This window comes from Chiloscyllium plagiosum, chromosome 28, assembly GCF_004010195.1.
Source record: "Chiloscyllium plagiosum isolate BGI_BamShark_2017 chromosome 28, ASM401019v2, whole genome shotgun sequence".
NCBI lineage: Eukaryota > Metazoa > Chordata > Chondrichthyes > Orectolobiformes > Hemiscylliidae > Chiloscyllium > Chiloscyllium plagiosum.
Genome location: NC_057737.1, coordinates 18899452 through 18920321, shown reverse-complemented (window position 1 = coordinate 18920321; position 20870 = coordinate 18899452). Strand labels below are relative to the sequence as shown.

The 20870-nt window shown below is 39.9% G+C and overlaps 1 protein-coding gene across 19 annotated transcripts in view; it reads right to left on the bottom strand.

Moving 5' to 3' along the window:
* myo18ab (myosin XVIIIAb) overlaps nucleotides 1-20870 on the bottom strand; it is a 298076-nt gene that overhangs the window by 96802 nt on the left and 180404 nt on the right. For all 19 annotated transcript variants that reach the window (XM_043718450.1, XM_043718434.1, XM_043718438.1 and 16 more), the window contains one exon: nucleotides 16349-16414. In XM_043718450.1, coding sequence (XP_043574385.1) covers nucleotides 16349-16414 — 66 coding nt within the window. The remainder of the gene's footprint in view (nucleotides 1-16348; nucleotides 16415-20870) is intronic.

Here is a 20870-nt window from a genome sequence, read left to right as displayed (position 1 = left end):
AGACTAGGAAGGCAATTCAGTGGTCCTTGTTTGCAATGTTTGGTGAGATGATCCATGTACCAATTGGAATGCTACTTCTCGACCTTCCTTCTCCAGATACTTTCATCTGACTAGCTTTTAAGGTGCGCAGCAATCCCTTTTTTACATAAAGGGTTCTTTTCCCACTTCACAATCAAAACTTTTACTTGGGGTATCAGTCATGATCACATTGAAATGATGCAGCAATTTCAAAGTTCTACTGCTTTTATTTATTATATTTTTCTATGGAGCAAATGCAGATAAACTGAGTTGAAACACAGATTAGCCACCTAATGGGATAGCAGACCAGCCTTAGGAGGGCGAATAACCTTCTCTTGTGGTTGTGTTCCCATGGTAGTAACTTGTCTTCTAAACTTATAATGCTGTTATGTTACCAGCTTTTGCACAAGTCATATCTAAGACTGAAACCTTGTTTGACATTACTTTTTTTTAGTTACAGTAGTGATTAGTCATTGAAGTGAACAGAGCTGAGTAGGACGGTGCTGCAGAGATGGTTCAGTATAATTTGGATAAATTGAGTGAGTGGGAAAATGCATGGCAGATAATATATAATACAGATGAATGAGAAGTTATCCATTTTGGTAGCAAAAACAGGAAGGCAGATTATTATCTGAATGGCACAGATTGGGAAAGGGAGAGGGACAAACACACCAGAGTGTTCTCGTTCACCAGTCGCTAAAAGCAGTCATGCAGGTGCAGCAGGTGGTGAATGCAGCAAATGTGAGAGGACACCTGAGAGGATGCGAGTACAGGAACAGGGATGACTTGCAGCAATTGTGCAGGGCCTTGGTGAGACCACACCTGGAGTACTGTGCACAATTTGGTCTCCTCATCAGAGGAAAGATGATCTGCATGTGGAGGCATGAAATAACTGTTTACCAGACTGATTTTTGGGATGGCAGGATTGGCTTATGAAAAGAGACACTGATAAGTTAGGGCGATGTAAGAATGAGGGGGGATCATGGAGAAACCTATAAAATTCTAACAGGACTAGAAAGGGTAAGTGCAGAAAGGATGTTCTAAATGACTAGGCAGTCCCGAACCATAGATCTGCTGACATTAACTATTCCAAACATGAACAAATCTGCGAGCCTATACTTTCTCAGTTCTATTAACTTGCAGATTTCCACCAAATTTCATTTTGAACTTTCACAAACTGAAATCTTCTGTCAAGGTGACTGGCTTTCCCTGAACTCCTGCTGAAGAGAAACTATAACTTGCTTCTGAATTCAACTCTGATGACTTCTAAGTAAAAGTGAGGACTGCAGATGCTGGAGATTAGAGAGTGTGGTGTTGGAAAAGCACATCAGGTCAGGCAGCATCCAAGGAGCAGGAAAATTGATGTTTCGGGCAAAAGCCCTTCATCAGGATGACTTCTAAGTTGAACTGAAAAATTGCTTTTTGGAACGCAATTCCTGATTCTTCTGAACAAAGCTAATGGCCTTGCTCATGTTTAGCTTATGTATCATAAACTCAACAGTATACACATCTCTATTTACCACTACAGGTATCTACACTCACATGGCTTGTGAGCGCTTTTAGATTTAGGTCACTGCTCCAGAATGACTTGCTGATTTTGTTTTATTTAAAAAACCTTCAGAGCAGTAACTCACTTTCATCTGCATCTCTTTTTAAAATAATCCACATTCCAAAAATGTTAATATTTTATACACCTTTCATCACAAACAAGGAATAAACAGTACAGCACAGGAACAGGCCCTTCAACCCTCCATGCCTGCGGTGACACATTTTGCCCTTCCATACCAAAACTGTCTTCACTTACAGGATCAGTATCCCACTGTTCCCTTCCTATTCATGTATTTGTCCAGGTACTTCATGAATGCTGCTATTGTGTCTGCTTCCACCATTTTTTGTGGCAATGCATGCCAGGTACTCACCACCCTTTGTGCGAAAAATGTGCCTCACATGTGTCTTTTAAACTACACACTGAACCACCCCCTGCCTTCCCATCCTCACCTCTCCCCTGGCATCTTGGACTCGTGTCCCCTAGTACTTGACCCCTCCACCCTGGGGAAAAGGCCTCATACTTCCCATTCTCTCTGTGCCATTCACAATCTTGTAAACCTCTATCAAGTTGCCCTTCAACCTCCTGCATTCCAGTGAAAACAAACCCAGTCTATTCAATCTTTCTTCATAGCTAAAATTCCCTATACCACACTTTTCTGTGCCCTCTCAAAAGCATTCACAGCCTGGTGACCAGAACTGTATGCAATATTCCAAGTGTGGCTTAACTAAAGTTCTAAAGCTGCAGCATAACTTGTCTATCCTTATGTCAATGCTCTTTCCTATGAAGGCAAGCATGCCAGAGGCCTGTTTTACTACCTTATCTACCAGTGCTGCCACCTTCAGTGATCTGTGGACCTGCACACCCAGATCTTTCTGCATATCAAAAGGGTTCTGCCATTCACTGTATAATTAAGGGCTTATGCCCGAAACGTCGATTCTCCTGTTCCCTGGATGCTGCCTGACTTGCTGCGCTTTTCCAGCAACACATTTTCAGCACTGTATAATTTGCACCAGTAATTGACCTTCCAAAATGAATTACCTCACATTTGTCTGGATTAAACGCCATCTGCCATTTTTCTATCCATGCCTCCAACGGATCTATATCCTGCTGTATCCTTTGACAATCCTCTTCACTATCTGCAAATTCACCAATCAAGTCTGCAAACTTACCAGGTTTTCCTCCAAATCATTTATACAGACCATGAACAACAGAGGTCCCAGCACCGACCTCTGTGGACACCACTAGTCACAACCCTCCATTCTGAAAAGTAGCCTTCCATACCTATCCTTGGTCTTCTATGACTAAACCAGTTCTGCATACATCTTGTCAACTCACCCAGATACCATGTGACTTCACCTTTTGTACCAGTCTGCCATGAAGGACCTTCTCAAAGGCTTAACGAGGTCCACATAGAGGACATCAACCACTTTTCCCTCAATCATCTTCATCACCTCCTCAAAAACTCGATAAAGTTAGTGAGGCATGACCTCCACTGCACAAAAACCATGTTGCCTATCAATAATAAGCTTGTTTGCTTCTAAATGGGTGTAGATCTTATCTTTGAGAATCTTTTCCAATAATTTCCCTACCACCAACATGAGGCTCACCAGCTTGTAATTTCCTGTATTATCCATGCTACCCTGCTTAAATAATGGAATAAGATTGGCTATTCTCTGGTCTTCTGGGATCTAAACTGTGGCCAAAGAGAATTCAAACTTGTCTGTCAATGCTCCAGCAATTGGTTCTCTTGCTTCCCTCAATATTCTGGGATAGATTCCATTGGGACCCTGCAATTTACCTACCTTGACACATTTTTAAGAAGCACAATGCCTCTTTCTTTTTAACAGCAGTATGGCTTAGAAATTTGACACATCCTTCCCAGAGATCATCCTCCACCAAAGTATTTGTTTACGATCTCACCTACTTCTTCTGGCTTCACACATAGATTCCCTCCTTTGTCCTGGAGTGGGCCAACCCTTTGCCTGGTTCCTCTCTTGCTAAGGCTTTGTCAATTCTCATCCTCCTAGACCTTAAGCATGCTTCCTTTTTCTTTTTGACCAAGGTCATAATAGCTTGGTCATCCAAGATTTATGTAACTTGCCATACCTATCCTTTATTCTCGCAGGAATGTGACACTCCTGAAAGCTTATCAATTGCCATTTTAAATACTCCCACGTCTGATGTGAATTTGCCCTCACACAGCCGCCCCCAATCATAATTCTCCATTTCCTGCCTATGTCACAAAGCTGATCCCTTTTTCTAAGAGCTGCCCCTTTCCTCAAGGATACCCAGTCCTTGATTTTTTTTCGGAGGGGCCATAAAACAATCCAAGCTCCAAATCAACTGATTCAGAGATAAAAGGGTATTGGGATGCCTTTCTGTTTATATGTAAACAGATGAGTCTTTAGGACAAAGCTTTTATGTTTTAAAAGATCTACAAACAAATCAATGGGACACCGATGGGATCACCAATATCAGGACTCTTAGCAGAAGCACTGATGCAGAGACTAGAATGAATAGCTTTCCCCATGATCCAACCCAAACTTTGGGTCCGCTACGTGGATGACACCTTTGTCATCACGAAACGGAACAAATTAGAGGAAACCTACAATAACATTAACATCCTTACTGGCATAAATTTCACTAAAGAAAACAACAAACTCCCCTTCCTAGATGTCACAGTGGAACGAACAGTCAATGGAGAACTGCAGACCAGCGTCTACAAGAAAGCAATACACACAGACCAGATACTCAACTACAGGAGCAATCATCCCAACACACCGACAAATAGAGCTGCATCAGGACATTTAAACAGGCCACAACATACCTGCAACACCCAGGAACTATGAGCAGCAGAAGGAAAATACCTAGTGTATTCAAGAACAACAGGCACCCGATAAACACAGTCCACCGATTACATAAACACAAACCCAGACAAATAGACACAACATACCCAGAGATTCTAGCCACACTACCATACATCAAAAACATCTCAGAGATGACTACCAGACTACTCTGACCTCTTGGCATCATGGTAACCCACAAATCTACCAACACACAAACAGCTACTGATGAATCTAAACCAACAACCAGCAAATCGAATGTCATATATAAAATACCCTGCAAGGACTGCAACAAACACTACATCGGACAGGTAGGCAGAAAACTAGCCACCAGGATACACGAGCACCAACTAGCCCCCAAAAGGCGTGACCAGCTATCACTGGTATTCTTACACACAGACTAAGGAGGATACCACTTCGATTGGGACAACACATTCATCCCAGGACAGGCTAAACAGAGACACGCACAGGAATTCCTTCAGGCCTGACATTCAGACTGGAACTCCATCAATATATACATCGATTTGGACCCCCTTTACCAACCTCTGAGAAAAAGAACCAGAAATGATATCACCCACCTTAACAGACCAAGACACACAAATAGAAAGCAGGACAGAACACCAGCGCTTCAATGGAGGCTCACTGACTATGTTGCCTAGCATGGTGACGAAACATTTGAGAGCAAACCTACCAGTTCAGTGAGCAAACTTACAACCTGAATCTCAACCTGAGCTATAAATCTTCTCAAAAATCACAATTTTAAAAGTCTCCATGAGATCCTCCCTCACTCATCTGAATTCTAGCCGTTGGGAGGCCTATTGTATACATGCTTTCTGAACTCAACTCTGGTGATTTCTGAGCAGAACTGAACTATTGCTTTTGAACTGAATTCCTTATTCCTCTGAACTGAACTGAACTGAAAACAAAGTTAATGGTCTTGCATAGGTTTGGTTTAGGTGTCATAAACTAAATAGTATAAACACCTCTATTTACCACAAATACAATACAAATCTATCCACATTAGATTTGTGGAAAAAGCGGGTTTTTTGCAATGCTTATTTATTACTGAACAGGAAATAAAATCTGTTCATTCAATTAAATGTATTAACTTATTCCATTGATCTTTCTTATTTTTCTCATTCTGAAGCTCTAGCTATTCAACAGAACATAAAATATTGCACAGGTATGTACTGTAATCTCCAAAACCATTCAACTATTAATGTTACACAATTTATGTGAAATAAACTTGAAACTAATTAAAGACACAGGATACAAAATATTTCAACTACCTGGTTTGAAAAGATTTCAGCCTATCTAATTAAAATGCAAAAAGAACAGAACATAGCAATAAAAATTGAAGAACATTACCATTCTGTCACCAATTCCTCTCCTATTAAAATTCCTGGATAGAAGGATTAACCTCCTGTAACAAAATCCAATTAACGCGCTCTCATCTGGTTCATATAAATGTCCCATAACAGTCCATGACTTTACACAGTGATGATCTTTTCTCCTTAAATACTTATGAATTTAAAACTTGGTGAGTGGGATTGGTAGTAAAGTAGCACATTGTTGTCATGAGGATTTAAAAGGTCAAAAACTGCACTAGATTATAAAGGATCTGAATGTTTTCCACCAAGTCATGTCCTGCATTTTAAGCATCATAATAAATATTATTCTCAAAAAGAGTGGACTATCATCTATGATTGATGAAATGGATTCAATGGTAAATTGCTGACTGTGTTTAGTTAATCCATCACAAATGTATCACTATTTTTAGGTATCAGATGTTTAATCATTAAAAATTATTTAGGTTATATTCATACTTGTCTGTAAAACATGTACTATGTAGACTTGATAACAGTCTAAGATGTCCACATTAATGGGTGTTATATACCAGACACAGACAGAAATTGTAGATTTTGAAAATTGAAATATCCAGTAATTGTTCATAAATGTATTTGTCATATCCATGTAGTTCAGAATGCATAACCTTACAATTAAACACTTCAAAATTGTTGCCAGTAATTTGTACAATTTGCATTAAACTCATTTGAATGTTGCTCAGCAAGATGGCCCAAGTTATTGTAGCAAAACTGTCACATTAAATGGCTTCAAATGAAATTAAAACTTCTTCAATATTAAGTTGATAAGATTCTGCGCCACCTTTTACATCCTATATCTTTGACTCTATTACAGTATTCATTTTGAACGCGGTCTATGGTGTGTAGCAAGTGTAAGTAAATAAATCTATAACTGAAAATTATAAATAAATTTGTAAAATATCTGGATACAATATAAAGTGCAACTATATTACTAACCTTGGCATACAGAGGTAGGTTCTATTTCCCCCTTCCTGCCAGCAAAGAATGAGATTCAACAACCTGACAACTGCAATGGGAGGCCCTGTCCATTTGATGGCCATGCCTCTCTGGCATAGGGCTATTGGTCAAAAATAAGCAAATTAGCTCTAGGCCACCAGATTATCAACCAGAACTTGACCAGGAGGCCAGCTAGTAAATGATTTTGGGGGAATCCCAGTGTTATAATGGTTCAGATTGTTTTTATAGAGCATGGGAAAGCATTTAAATATATTTAAATTAACCACTGGGCTCTTCAACAGGACTACTAGCTGTTTCTGGGTGTAGATGTGCATGGTTTTGCTCTATTTAGTATTGCTCTAACACAGTACCCAATATCTGGAACTCAAATAGATCAACACAACAGAACTTAAGTGAATGGCAGAGAAAGCTTCCAGTGCCGAATGACCTACTTCTGCTCCCAATTCATAAATATGCTCACTTTAAAGGCATTCTTCTTATAAGGTACACAATCTCAATGGTTCAAGAAACTGATAAATTTTAACTTTGTTATTTTCTAAACACCACACTATAATTTTGAACAATTTCAGTAAACATTAAACTAGCATGTTTATGTATAGCAAAATGAAGTCATAATTGCAACTCCAATGGCTTCAAGTGCAATTTCAAGATTAAAATGTGGTAATGTCCCTACTTCTGGGACAGGAGACTTGAGTTCAAGGCCCAAAGTTTCCCAAGGGCCTGTACTGCGCTGTATTCTTCTATGTTCTATGTTCTAAGTGCAATTTCAAGATTAAAATGTGGTAATGTCCCTACTTCTGGGACAGGAGACTTGAGTTCAAGGCCCAAAGTTTCTAGCTCCACCTGCTTCAGCGTTGCATCATAACATGCATGTTGTTAACAGGTTGATTAAAAAATATTTTAAAGGTGGCCTTGTGGCTCTGTGGCTTTCCTTCTCTGAGCCAAGAGGCCTTGTTCAAGTCCTATCTTCTCTAGAAGTGCGTCTTAACACTGCTGAATAGGTTGTATAGAAAATTCTAAAATTTATTCAAATGATGCTTAACATGCTCAAAGGTTTAGTGAACACCATGTTAAAAATAGTCATGTAGATTTCTGCAAAAATGATTTATTTTGTACTGTGCACATCAATTCCATGTATAAAAACATGTCTGATCCACTGATTACATTTTATAAATACTTTTTTTTTTACAAAAAATTCACTCACGGGATGGAAGTATTGGTGGTTGGGCCAGCACTAATTACCCATCCCTAATTGCCCTTGAGAAAGTGGCAGTGAGCTGTCTTCTTGAACCATTGCAGTCTGTGCACTATAGGTTCACCCACATGCTATTTGGCAGGGAATCGTTTGGTGGAGAAGAGTGTGACCCAGCAACATTGAAAGACTAGTGATATATTTCCAAGTCAGGATGATGAGTGGCTTGGAGGGGAACTTGCAGGGATGGTTTCAAGGTACTAACAAACTTTGGTGAATTTCTGCAGTGCATCTTGTAGATCATATGCAATGCTGCTACTAAGCATCATTGTGGATGCTTGTAGATGAAGTGCCAATCAAGCTTCTGGAGTGCTACTGGAGCTGTACTCATCCATTTCAAATATTCCATTACGCTCCTGATTTGCAGATGAAGGACAGGTTTTGTAGAGTCAGGTGGTGAGTTATTCACTGCAAGATTCCTAGTCTCTGACCTGCTCTTGCAGCCACGGCTAGTACAGTTCAGTTTTTGGTCAACGAAAACCACATTGTTTAGAATGGAGAATTCAGTGATGGTAAGGCCTCAGATTATGTGGGTGTGATGGGTAGATGGTTTCGTATTGGAGATGGTCATTGCCTGGCATTTGTATGGTGTGAATATTACTTGCCACCTTTCAGGACAAGCCTGGATGTTGTCCAAGTCTTGCTGCATCTGGTCATGAACTGCTTCAGAAACTGAGTTGTCATGTATGTTGTACACTCAGCAAATATCCCCACTTCTGACCTTATGGATGGGGTGAACGCTGCTGATGAAACAGCTGATAATGGTTGGGCCTAGGATGCTACCCTGAGGAACTTCTGCAGAGATGTTCTGGAGCTGAGATGACTGACCTCCAACAACTGCAACATTTACCTTTGTGCTAGATACAACTCTAACCAGCGGATGAGGTTTCCCCCCGATTTCCACTAACTCTAGTTCTGCAAGTCACTAAAGTAGAATACTTATTTTTAAAAATCCGATTAATTCAATTTTATATTGATATGCCTATACATGAATTCAGGAAAACTGATAGGTGGAAAATTTTGATTACTGAAATTACAGATCATAGATATCTTCACCATAACAATGGTGCAGTTTTGTGGCTTACTTTACATGTTTGAACTTAAACTACCATAAACATACAATTAGTGCTTCAATACTTAATTCTGCAGAACAAAGAAAATTCAGTTTTGTAGTAAATGTAACAAGTTTGAAAGACAGATATGCTTTGCTGCTTTCATGCTTGCATCTTTGTGAACAATAGTGTTGAAAATAGTTTTCTTGCTCGACAACTGCATTTTTGCAACATGTTTTAAAAATGCTTGTTGAAATTGTGTAATTGTAAGAACAAGTACTAAAACAGTTGATCTGCCCTAAGAAGGATTTCTTAAAAGCGAAACACCATTTCAACTTTTTTTTCACAGATGCACCATTTGAATTGATGGTTTCTAGTTTTAAGTTAGCACAGAAGTTTTTATGGAGTGTTCTGACCACAGTATCAACAAAAGTCAACTGCTGGAGTTACAACAATATGAAGATAACTTTGAAGTATAGAATGCTTAATCTATCAAGAATGTTCTTCGCATATTTAGCCAGGAGGATGCTCTTCCAAAGTTTTTGCAAACCATAAGAGGCAGCTGACATATGTGGATCATGGGATACTTGGTGGAAAACTTAGGTAACTGAAAATGTGCCGACTTGACACAAAGAATCACATGAATAATCATCGCAATCAGAGAAGAGCAAGATGGAGAGATGATGTAATTAAAGAAACAGCTTGTCAAATAAAACTTGGTAACACTATCAATTGGCTACTCAAACACAAAGGAAAGTTCCATCAACTGAATAATGCAGATAAAGACAAGGAAGTCTGGGGAATTGTGTGAGAATAGCAGTAAGAAACCAACAGCACCTTTCAAACCAAGGATCATTACCACCAAAATCCTGCGATCTCCCCCTAATGGCATTCTGCTTCTACCTATAGAAAACAGATTGCGTTAGTTCAAGAAACCAGGTCACCACCACCTTCTCAAGGCACTACCTGGTCAGTATTGACAAGGTGGGCTAAAATGCCTGTTTCCATTATGACTGTATGACTCCAAGGTAGGTATGAATTGATTTTTAAAAAGTAAGCAGACTCCACATATTGAGAGCAAATAGTCCAATTTTTCAACCTCAAATTGTAAGAGAATACTTTTTTTTTTAAAAAGTGAGCAGTGAAAGGCCTATTTATAACGTCATATTTAGTTATTTCACCCAACTGATAATAAGTTTCCCACTCTCCCACGTGCAAAATAAAAACTAGATGATGAAAATACCGGAAATGAAAGTCAGAGCAGAATCTGATGATTCCAGTTCACCGCTTGCTCTTCTGGCCTCCCTGTTGAATACCAGGCACCAATACCTTGAGACACACTTCATGAGCAGCGACTGCATGCAACCTGGCCAGCAAGACTACCAAGTGTTTGTCAGCAAAATAGGTAACATTTCCCTCAGTCTGAAAGGGTTAGGAGAACTGACAGGAACTTGCAAGCTGCTAGCACTTGATCAAGTGCATAGTTGGGCTTTAAAGATGGTGTCAGCACTAGGACACTTGGAAAATGCTAACAGTTGCCAGCACCTCCATCTGTGTGAAGTGGGAGCAGACCACGAGTGGACATGGTGTATAACTAGTGAGACGAGTCTGGGAAGCTAGTGTGAAAAAAGAAACTTCGCTCATACTCAGAGAGGAACCCTCTGAAATTCAAAAGATTAACAATTAACCAATTTCAAGCAGAATTCACAACATTATAATGTAGAACCTCTCAGACCATCCATGTGAGTGGGAATTCTCCTAGCATGAACATACCTAATAAAACTCCCTCATTTTGAACAAGACATTCAACTCTGGACAGTTTTTGGTGATGAACCAAGCCCCTACACCATTATATGCGTTGATGATGAGATACCTCCCGGGCAGAGGTAACAAGGAGGTCAATGAAGGGGTGAGAATTTTTATTTCACTATAAGTAGTTAAGACAGGCCTACCTCGCAGTTTCAGAATTAGTAATTTAAGGGGATATCAATGCCTGGTGACTCAAGGTAGAGCAATCAAATCATACTGGGGTAGGAAGTGACAAAGACAGTCAAAATCATGGCACGAGAGGCAGGTCAGAATCAAGGAATAGAACACAGCCAAGAAAGCTTAAGGTCGGATTCTTAAGGGGCTTCATTGTGGAAATACTGACAGGATGTTTCCCCTCGTGGGAGGGTCAAGGACCAGAGGGCATAGTCTTAGAATAAAGTGGCCCCAATTTAAGGCTGAGATGAAGGGAAATTTCTTTTCTCGGAGGGTTGTGTGTCTTTGGAACTCCATGCCACAGGGAACTGTGTATAATTAAGGCTCACAGATTCTTGATCAGTAGGGGAATCAAGTGTTACATGAAAGGAAAGAAGACACGACGAATGTCGGATCTACCATGATCCTAAGCAATGGCGAAGCAGGCTCAAGGGTCCAAATGGTCAACTCCTGTTCCTATTCCTTATGGTCTTACCAGAATCATTGTCAGATAAATAGGACAGAATCAGCAGGGGTAGATTAGCGCCATTGTGCAACAGAGGTCTAAATCCCCATATGGCAGGGGTCGGGACTAAATATGGTCATAAAAATACAAGTTAGAAACTTCAGGTAGCGATGAGTGGAAACCTACTGAGCTGTCTGAAGAAAATACTTTTATCTGGGGGCTCTAGGAGTTGATACCCAAATTCCTGGTTGACTAAAATAAAGGAAATTGATAGTGAAGATTGTGAAAAAGGGTTGAAATCCCGGGAGCTATCAAATAAGCAAAAGATGTGATGGGATGTCCAGCAATGGAACAAGGTGGATAAGGTGATGTTATAATTAATAGCTAGATAGGACTAAGGAAACAAGCCCAGAAACCATGTCACATCAATAACTGAATCGGTGGTAGAAAGTTAGGAGTTAGAGAAAGGTTAGTAAACTTACATTGGAAGTAGCACAATACTGTTGAATATATATATTTTTTAAAATTGTGCATCAGTTCTTTGGGTTTGTATGTTCATAATTGGTAAATATGAACGTGTGTGAAATAAGGTTGTATTAAGTTGGCTTAAATTAAAGTGAGCAGCAACCAGAAGAAGCTATGACAAAAATGAGAATTTAAGTTACTGGAAAACATTCTAACACATTATTTTCAAAATTTGTGTCAAAGCTTCTGTGATTTCCTCCCTTGTCTCCCATAGCTGCCTGGGATTTGTCCACTTTTAAACCCATTTTAAAAATTCCTCACTCCGTGTATCAATCTGAAGAACCTCACAGTCATTCTTCCTTAATTCTATACCCTCCTTCTCCCAAGTGAAGGCAGTTGCTGAATCTGCAACAGTGCTAAAACAATTCTTTTCCTCTATTCTGGAGTGTGAGATGGAAAACAAAATTCACCATGGATTTAGTTTTGCATTTATGACATCTGTGTGCTTGAATGGGCACACTAAATGTTTAAGTGGTTCTTGTGATGAATGACAGAATCCTACCCCTGGTCCATTCGGCCCTGATTCAAGTCCCACCTGTTAAAGAGGAGTGCAATAATATCTCTGAACAGGATGATTAGAAAAATAGGTTTTTTTTAAAAAATGGAACACAAATGTCACAGTTAACAATCAGCATGAATATGGAGTAGCTCAGGGTAGTTCAGAATGGAGAATGACAGTGCCTGAAGAGTAAAGGGAAGACCATTTAGAATGGAGATAAGGAGAAACTTCTTCAGCCAGTAAGTGGTGAATCTATGGAATTCATTGCCACAGAATGCTGTGGAGGCCAGGTCATTGAGTGTATTTAGAGGTTCTTGAGTATCAAGGGGATCAAGTGTTATGGGGAGAAAGCAGGAGAATAGGATTGAGAAATTTATCAGCCATGATTGAATGGCAGAACAGACTCAATGGGCTGAATGGCCTAATTTCTGCTCCTATGGTCTTATGAAGCTGCAAGGCATAGCAATGTAAATATATTTATACTTAAAGTTGCCATATCTACGATCAGTATTATCTATCATAATTTAACCCTTATCATCACCAAGTTTTAATCAAATTGTCCATTTGTCAAATCAATATTAATGTTGACTGAAGGTTCACATTTTAGGTAATATGTTCATGGTTTGGAGCTGAATGAAAGAAGCATGGAGCTCAACAGTCCTGCCAGAGACACCTATTCAATTGTAACCTCTAATTTAAGAAACAAATGAATTGCTGGAATAATTGTGTTAAGCCAGTCGGTACTTACATCTGACATTTGCACTTCATTAATAATGTGCTTGTTGATGAAATTTTAAAATTCCAATGGAACTTAACTAACATGGTCGTAGAATACTTAATACAGGGATATTGGAAGGTAACAGTTCACCAAAGGACATTTCAGTATTCAAACACATGACCCAGTCAGATTCACTCCTGAAGGCATCTCGTGATTGGCTACAGAGAATAATGTTGTCTGCCCTCATTTTGTTGGGATAGGGAACAAGATTTGCATAGCTGGATTCTAACGTACTGTAGGATATTGTGAAGAACAGAAATACTGTATGACCACCAGTAAGCCACAAAATCAGTACAGTAATATCCACTGAGCAGTGATCAACTCTAGTTTCTGCTTCCATGTCAGGCCCCAATGACAATTGGGCATTTGGTGATAACTAACACCTGGCCATCACATAGGGATCTGATGAATTTAACTGCCAATCCTAAAATACCAGGTTCCTGAGGGGAAACAAATCCCAAAACTTCTAGAATGAGAGATGAGGAGAGAGGACCAAGCTGAAATGAAGCAGTATCAGTGAAGCCAACAAGAAGTCAAATAACTGGAAGAAAATGTGCAAGTCAAATGGAAAATTCAGACTAATGGTAGTCAGTTTGGGACTAGGGTATTAGGATGGACTTCTGCCCCAGATTAGAACTGCTTCCTGTGTATTGGTGGTTGTTCAGTTCCTAATTCCTATTGGACTTATGATTGAATGCCATAGCTAGAGTAGCAACCAAAGGGCTGAGCAAGCCTGAGGAGAGTCACGACAAGTTAGACAATCTAGAAAATGTAACCATGCAAATATAACCACCTGTCAGGCCAACAATAATGAAGCAAGGAGCATTGGGAAGTTTTACACAAGTTACAGTTTATTTCAGCACATGGTCAGCATAACATAAGTCTCAGGCAGGCAAGATCTTAAGAGGATGCTAGGTAAGGATCCAAAGCTAGTTAAAATTGGTAGGATTCCCAGATTATTTGACTAGCAGAGGACTTGCTCTGTTTCTGATACTTTCTCCTCCACTCTCCACCCCTAAAATGGAAACATGACCAATGGATTCAGCCATGGCAAGGGGTCATCATCACTGTGCAATGAAGACAGGGGAAAAAAAAATCAAGGAGGAACAAATGCACCAGACATTCCCAGACCAGCAACAATCTCCAGCAGCTGTTGGAACAGCCTCTACCTGAAGGTCCCTTCAGGATCTGTCGGAGATAAGAGCTTGGACCGCCTATACTGCCCTCAATGTCATTTCCTCCGTGTGTGAGGAGCATTGATACATTGACTGAGTATATTTCAGGACACCCTCACACAACTAGGTCATCCAATGGAGCTGGATTTGTGAACTGAAGCAGTGAGCTACCCTCCTATCCCTGTGACCATCAAATTGACAGCTGTTATGAAAGTGTCTGCTGTGTGGGATCTCTCAATCCTCAACAAACAAATGTATCAAGACTGTTATTGATGCAATTTTTGCTAGATCACACCAATTCATCACATTTCCCCATGACAAGATCAGTGTTGCAGCCAACACAGAAGGCTTAATCAATAAAGCTGGATTATCCCAGATGCAGGGAGTAAACACACAATGTGTGTTGTATTATAATACGGCAAACTTCAACAATAGAAACGGCTTCCATTAAGCAAACATGCAAGTCATCAGTGATCATTGGTACCACATCTTCAAGATCTGTGCTAAATGAAGCTGCCTTTATGTCTACAGCCTGGATCACTTTCAGGTTTATGCTTCATGGAAAGGACCAAATACCTTTCGAGGACAGCTCTGTGAAGCAAAGGCTACTCTCTGCAATTATGGTTGCTGATTCAATTACACAACCCCTCACTGAGGTTGAGCATAAATATAAGGGTACCTCACTTTTGCACCAAAATTAGGAGAAAACAAGGACAATAAGAAGGAAAGCACCGTCAGCACGATTGAGCAGTGAAGTGTCATGTGCAACAAGCCAGACTAGACTTACTTGACACTGCTTTAAATAGATGTGAAACAAAATCAAATTACAGGAAAAAGCTCAGCAGGTCTGGGAGCATCTGTGGACAGAAAGCAGAGTTAAAGTTTCGGGTCTAGTGACCCAATCTGCAGAACTGATTTTAGCTAGGAACAAGTTGATATATATGTTATAGAAGGGACATTGGGGGGTGGAGAGAAGGCGAAGAGACCCAGACAGACAGAGACATACAGACAGACAGAGGGGAGAGAGAGTGAACCAGTGAGGCAGAATGTGTAAAGATCAGCCTGGGAGAATAAATAGCTGTTGTGGCAGATAACGAGTAGTTTGTGGTGGCAGCCCATGTGATGACAAGGCCTAGTATCTGATGGTTAGGGTAAGGACATGCAAGGCGGCGCTCAGGCCCTAAAATTATTGAAAGTTGCAAGGTTCCCAAGAAGAAGATGAGGTGTTGTTCTTCCAACTTGCTCTGAGCTCCACTACAGCACTGTAGCAAGCCCGAGACAGATGTTGGCCAGGGAACACTTTGTTCCACAAACCATAAACAAGGAATCTCCAATATCTGCTGCTACTATGAGCCAAATTCTTTTAAATCCTTTGATTAACCTACAATATTAACCAACAATGCTCATAATACCAACTTCAAAGTCATTTAAACGATAACAACTTGCTTTTGGAAGCAAAGAATTGGATTCTCAGCAATATCAAAACTATTAGCTGAACACTCTAATTTAGAAATTACCAAATCTGGCCAACTAACTTTAAACATTTATGGTAAATCAACTCAGTACTATCTGTCAACTTCTGAAGAGACAGGAAAATTGCATGTTAATATTACATGGATGTCTCACAGATTGTTATTTTTCCTTTGGACAGCAATATACTCATTGCATATTTCTAATAGGTTCTGTTTTTGTTTCAGTTTTTAATCCATGCATCCAATAATACCATTTATTTTGCTAACAATGAAATTCTGACTATGTTTATTTAGCAAGATAGAAGTTAAGAAATCACACTAATTCCCTGTTCCTGTGAGACAAAATAGTAATATAAATACCTGTGGTACTTATCTATTTTGTCTGTCCAAACATTTTTGAAATCATATTATTTACCCGACTAAGGCCTATGTGGTAACTGCTTTTCTCCAAATCCAATGACTCCAGAAGTTCTTCCACTGCCTACAAGTGAAAAAGAAACATTATGAGTCTCAAATGTAAATGTCATCATTTTTTAAAAACAAATTTATCTTTTTCATGTGATGTACATTGCCCATAAAGATTGGAATTTCCAGTTAAGATATTTACTGTCAGGTTTCAATGAGTAAAACACTTGGTTTCAAAATATAATCTCGTGTTGGAGTATTCTTGATTGTTTGTTTAAATCAGATCATGCAGCAAGCCTCCTCCAAAGGTAGGACTTTGGAAATGCATTGAGTATGGATTACTTTATGTACTATTCTCATGGAGGCTTAGTTTCATTTAACTATGTTACCCACATCTCTGCATACCCGAAACAAAAAGGCTGGAATGTAGACATCAGAACTAATTTCAGTAAGTAAAATCATATTTCTGTTACTTAATCATTTTAAATAGCCCACACACAAATACATTTTTCAAAAAAAACTAAGAGGTTAATTCTCCACTACTGTTAAAAATAAAGTTAAACTTAAGCTTACAGTTAAAACACTTCAACTCTAATGGCACCACGGATAATCAAATAGTAAGAATGCTGGAATCTCTTGATCGCAACACTAAGTTTGCCTCTACTAAGTTGTTTGTGATGGTTTTACAATGCTATACTTTTAAAGCCAGGCTCCAAACACTGCATACTGAAGAGACTTTTGTGTTTGTTCGTTGCCACAGTGATAAATTCACTACACAACATGTACTGCCTTATATGGAAAATGCCTTTTGTGTATCATTTTTCACTATTACAATGTGTCTGTAGTTTAAAATCAAATAGCCCTCGAATTAACATTTCAGTAAATACTCCACCATATCAATGAGGTGGTGGTCAATCCTTGCATCATCATTTAACCTTCCAACAATTGTGCTTTTACTTGAAAAATGGTGAGATATTCAATTTCTGAATATTTTTATATCAAACATAACTGTGATGTAATCCTCTTCTCCTACAGAATATAGTTTAAAAATATGGTCAGTGAGTAACTAGAGACAGTTTGATTTTCTTGTTTATCCAGAAGAATCAATTTTCAATTGTTTATCTAAAATGGTGTTTAAAACCATTAGTTTACAACATTGAACATTTTTTCCCTCGGGTCAAGTAACACGATTTGTGTGTTCCTGTGACAATAAGCAAAATTAACTTGTACAATTTGAGGTCCATAGCCATTCAGTTTATTTTGGGTCAGGAGGAAACAAACAAAATGTCATATCTAAACTGCTCCAGTTGTAGCCTGAAGTTCTATTCCATGAAGTAAGAGATTAACAGCAGTCCCTACCTGTGTAATTTTGCTATTGTGGAGGGTAGAAGTAATCTAGACAGTGCTACAACTTTCTTTGCATATTAAAATCACAAAGTAGAAACTTTACTTATTCAAATAATTGTCGTTTAATACTGGAAAATGATATGATAGAGATAGTTTTGGTAGAATATTCAATGCTACTATAATTTTCTTTTAAGAAATGGATTTGAAACTAATCAATATCATGCTTCAATTTTTATTTTCTTAACTAATTACTGACAGATTGGCTACAACTCTAAATAGGAGCAGAATCGACATTTCGGGCATGAGCCCTTCTTCAGAAAGTTCAGGAGCCCTTCTTCTGCTCCTTGGATGCTGCCTGACCTGCTGCACTTTTCCAGCAACACATTTTCAGCTCTATTCTCGAGCATCTGCAGTCCTCACTTTCTCCTATAACTCTAAATAACAATGCTTTGAGATAGGTGGATCCAGCCCTTTTACATACTTTCAACTAATTATGTTTTGTGTTACTCAGCAGTACACTGTCGTGATTGGAATGAGGTCAGCTAGGTGGATCTCAAAGAATACGATTTCCCTGTTTAGGGCTGTTAACTTGGTTCAGACAGCCCTGGTGGACAGATATAAACATGAATGTCAGGGGCTCTTTCAGTCCAGGAATCAGCTCTGTGCTAGCTGGGTCAGAGACTTGTACTATGCACTTAATAAACCAGGCCAGACCCCCTTAAAACATTTCAACAAAGTAGCCTGGACTCTAACTTTGGCAATTGTATCAAGCAGGTGTACAGTGGATATTCCAGGAGTGATGTAGATGGTCCAACCACTTAGTTTTAAATAAAAAATAATTTATTTACAAGATTACCAAATAAAACAAACAAAAGAGAACAGAAATCAGAATAACTTAAGTTATCCAAAAACCCAACAGACTAATGATGCTGTTCCAAATTCCTGCAACAAATCCCCAAAACACTTCTTGGCACAAAATAAAAATCAAATCAAACGCAGGGTGTTATGAGAGAGTGATAGAGCACGTGCACGTGAGCGGGAGCGAGAACACGCGAGAGTGACAGCCATTCAGCACTGAACACCTTCTTCCATGTAGCTGTTTCTTGGACCAGCAGCCCCAAACTGACTGCTTTCAGTGAACAGACAGACTCCTATAAAAAAACCAAACCAATGAAAAGCTCAGCTGGGAGAACTGGTCAATCCCCTTTCATTGTCACAGTCACAGGTGTACAGCACAGAAACAGACCCTTCAGTTCAATTCGTCCATGTCGATGAGCCATCCTAACCTAATCTAGTCCCATTTGCCAGCACTTGTCCCACATTCCTCCAAACCCTTTCTATTCATATACCCATCCAGATGCCTTCCTCTGACAGCTCATTCCATACGCACACTACCCTGTGTGTGAAAAAGTTGCCCTTTAGGTCCCTTTTAAAATTTTCCCCTCTCGCCCTAAACCTATGCCCTCTACTTCTGGACACCCCACCCCAGGGAAGAAAACCTCATCTATTTACCCTACCCATGCCCCTCATGATTTGATAAACATCTATAAAGTCACCCCTCAGCCTCCAACGCTCCAGGGAAAACAGCCCCAGCCTATTCAGCCTCTCCCTGTAGTTCAAATCCTCCAACCCTGGCAACATCCTTTTAAATCTTTTCTGAACTCTTTCAAGTTTCACAACATCCTTCTTGATAGGAAGGAGACCAGAATTATACACAATATTCCAAAAGTTGCCTAACCAACGTCCTTTACAGCCACAACATGACCTCCTAATTCCTATACTAGGGGCATGGGAACCCAGACTGTAGCTTTAGGGTGCAGGACCTGGAGTGTAGGGAGGTCAGGAACATGGCATCAATTTCAAAGGAGGGTGCCTGTAAACAGGAAAGTGGTTTGAAGTGTGTATACTTCAATGCAAGAAGTATACGGAATAAGGTAGGTAAACTTGCAGCGTGGGCTGGTACCTGGGACTTCGATGTTGTGACTATTACGGAGACATGGGTAGAACAGGGACAGGATTGGCTGTTGCAGGTTCCAGGGTTTAAATGTTTTAGTAGGGTCAGAGGTGGGGGTAAAAGAGGGGGAGGTGTGGCATTGCTTGTCAAAGATAGTATTACAGCTGTGGAAAGGACGATGATGAAGACTCGCCAACTGAGGTAGTTTGGGCTGAGGTTAGGAATAGGAAAGGTGAGCTCACCCAGTTAGGAGTTTTTTACAGGCCTCCTAATAGTCCACGAAACGCAGAAGAAAGGATTGCGAGGATGATTCAAAAGAAGAGTGAAAGTAATAGGGAGGTTGTTATGGGGGACTTTAACTTTCCAGATATTGACTGGGAAAGCTATAGCTCAAGTTCGTTAGATGAGTCAGTGTTTGTCCAATGTGTGCAGAAGGGTTTCCTGACACAATATGTAGATAGGCCAACAAGAGGTGAGGCCATACTGGATTTGGTTCTGGGTAATGAACCAGGCCAGGTGTTAGAATTAGAGGTAGGTGAGCACTTTGGGGACAGTGACCACAATTCAGTGACTTTTACTCTAGTGATGGAGAGGGATAAGTGTGCACTACAGGGCAAGAGTTATAGCTGGGGTAAGGGAAATTATGATGCGGTGAGGCATGACTTAGGATGTGTGGCCTGGAAAAGTAAGCTTCAAGGCAAGGGCATAATTGATATGTGGAGCTTGTTCAAGGAGCAAATATTGAGTGTCCTTGATAAGTATGTACCCATCAGGCAGGGAGGAAAGGGTCGTGTGAGGGAGCCGTGGTCTAATAAGGAATTGGAATCCCTTGTTAAATGGAAGAGGGCGGCCTATCTCAAGATGAGACGTGAAGGTTCAATTGGGGCGATTGAGAGTTATAGGGTAGCCAGGAAGGAACTGAAGAGAGAGCTAAGAGCAGCAAGGAGGGGACATGAAAGGTCCTTAGTAGATAGGATTAGGGAAAACCCTAAGGCTTTCTATAGGTATGTCAGGAATAAAAGAATGACTAGGGTAGGAATAGGTCCAGTCAAGGATAGTAGTGGGAAGTTGCGTGTGGAGGCGGAAGAGATTGGGGAGACACTGAATGAATACTTTTCTTCAGTATTCACTCAGGAACAGGGCATTGTTGTCGATGAAAATACTGAGGCACAAATAAGTAGAATGGATGGCTTTGAGGTATGTAGAGAAGAGGTATTGGAAATCCTGGAAA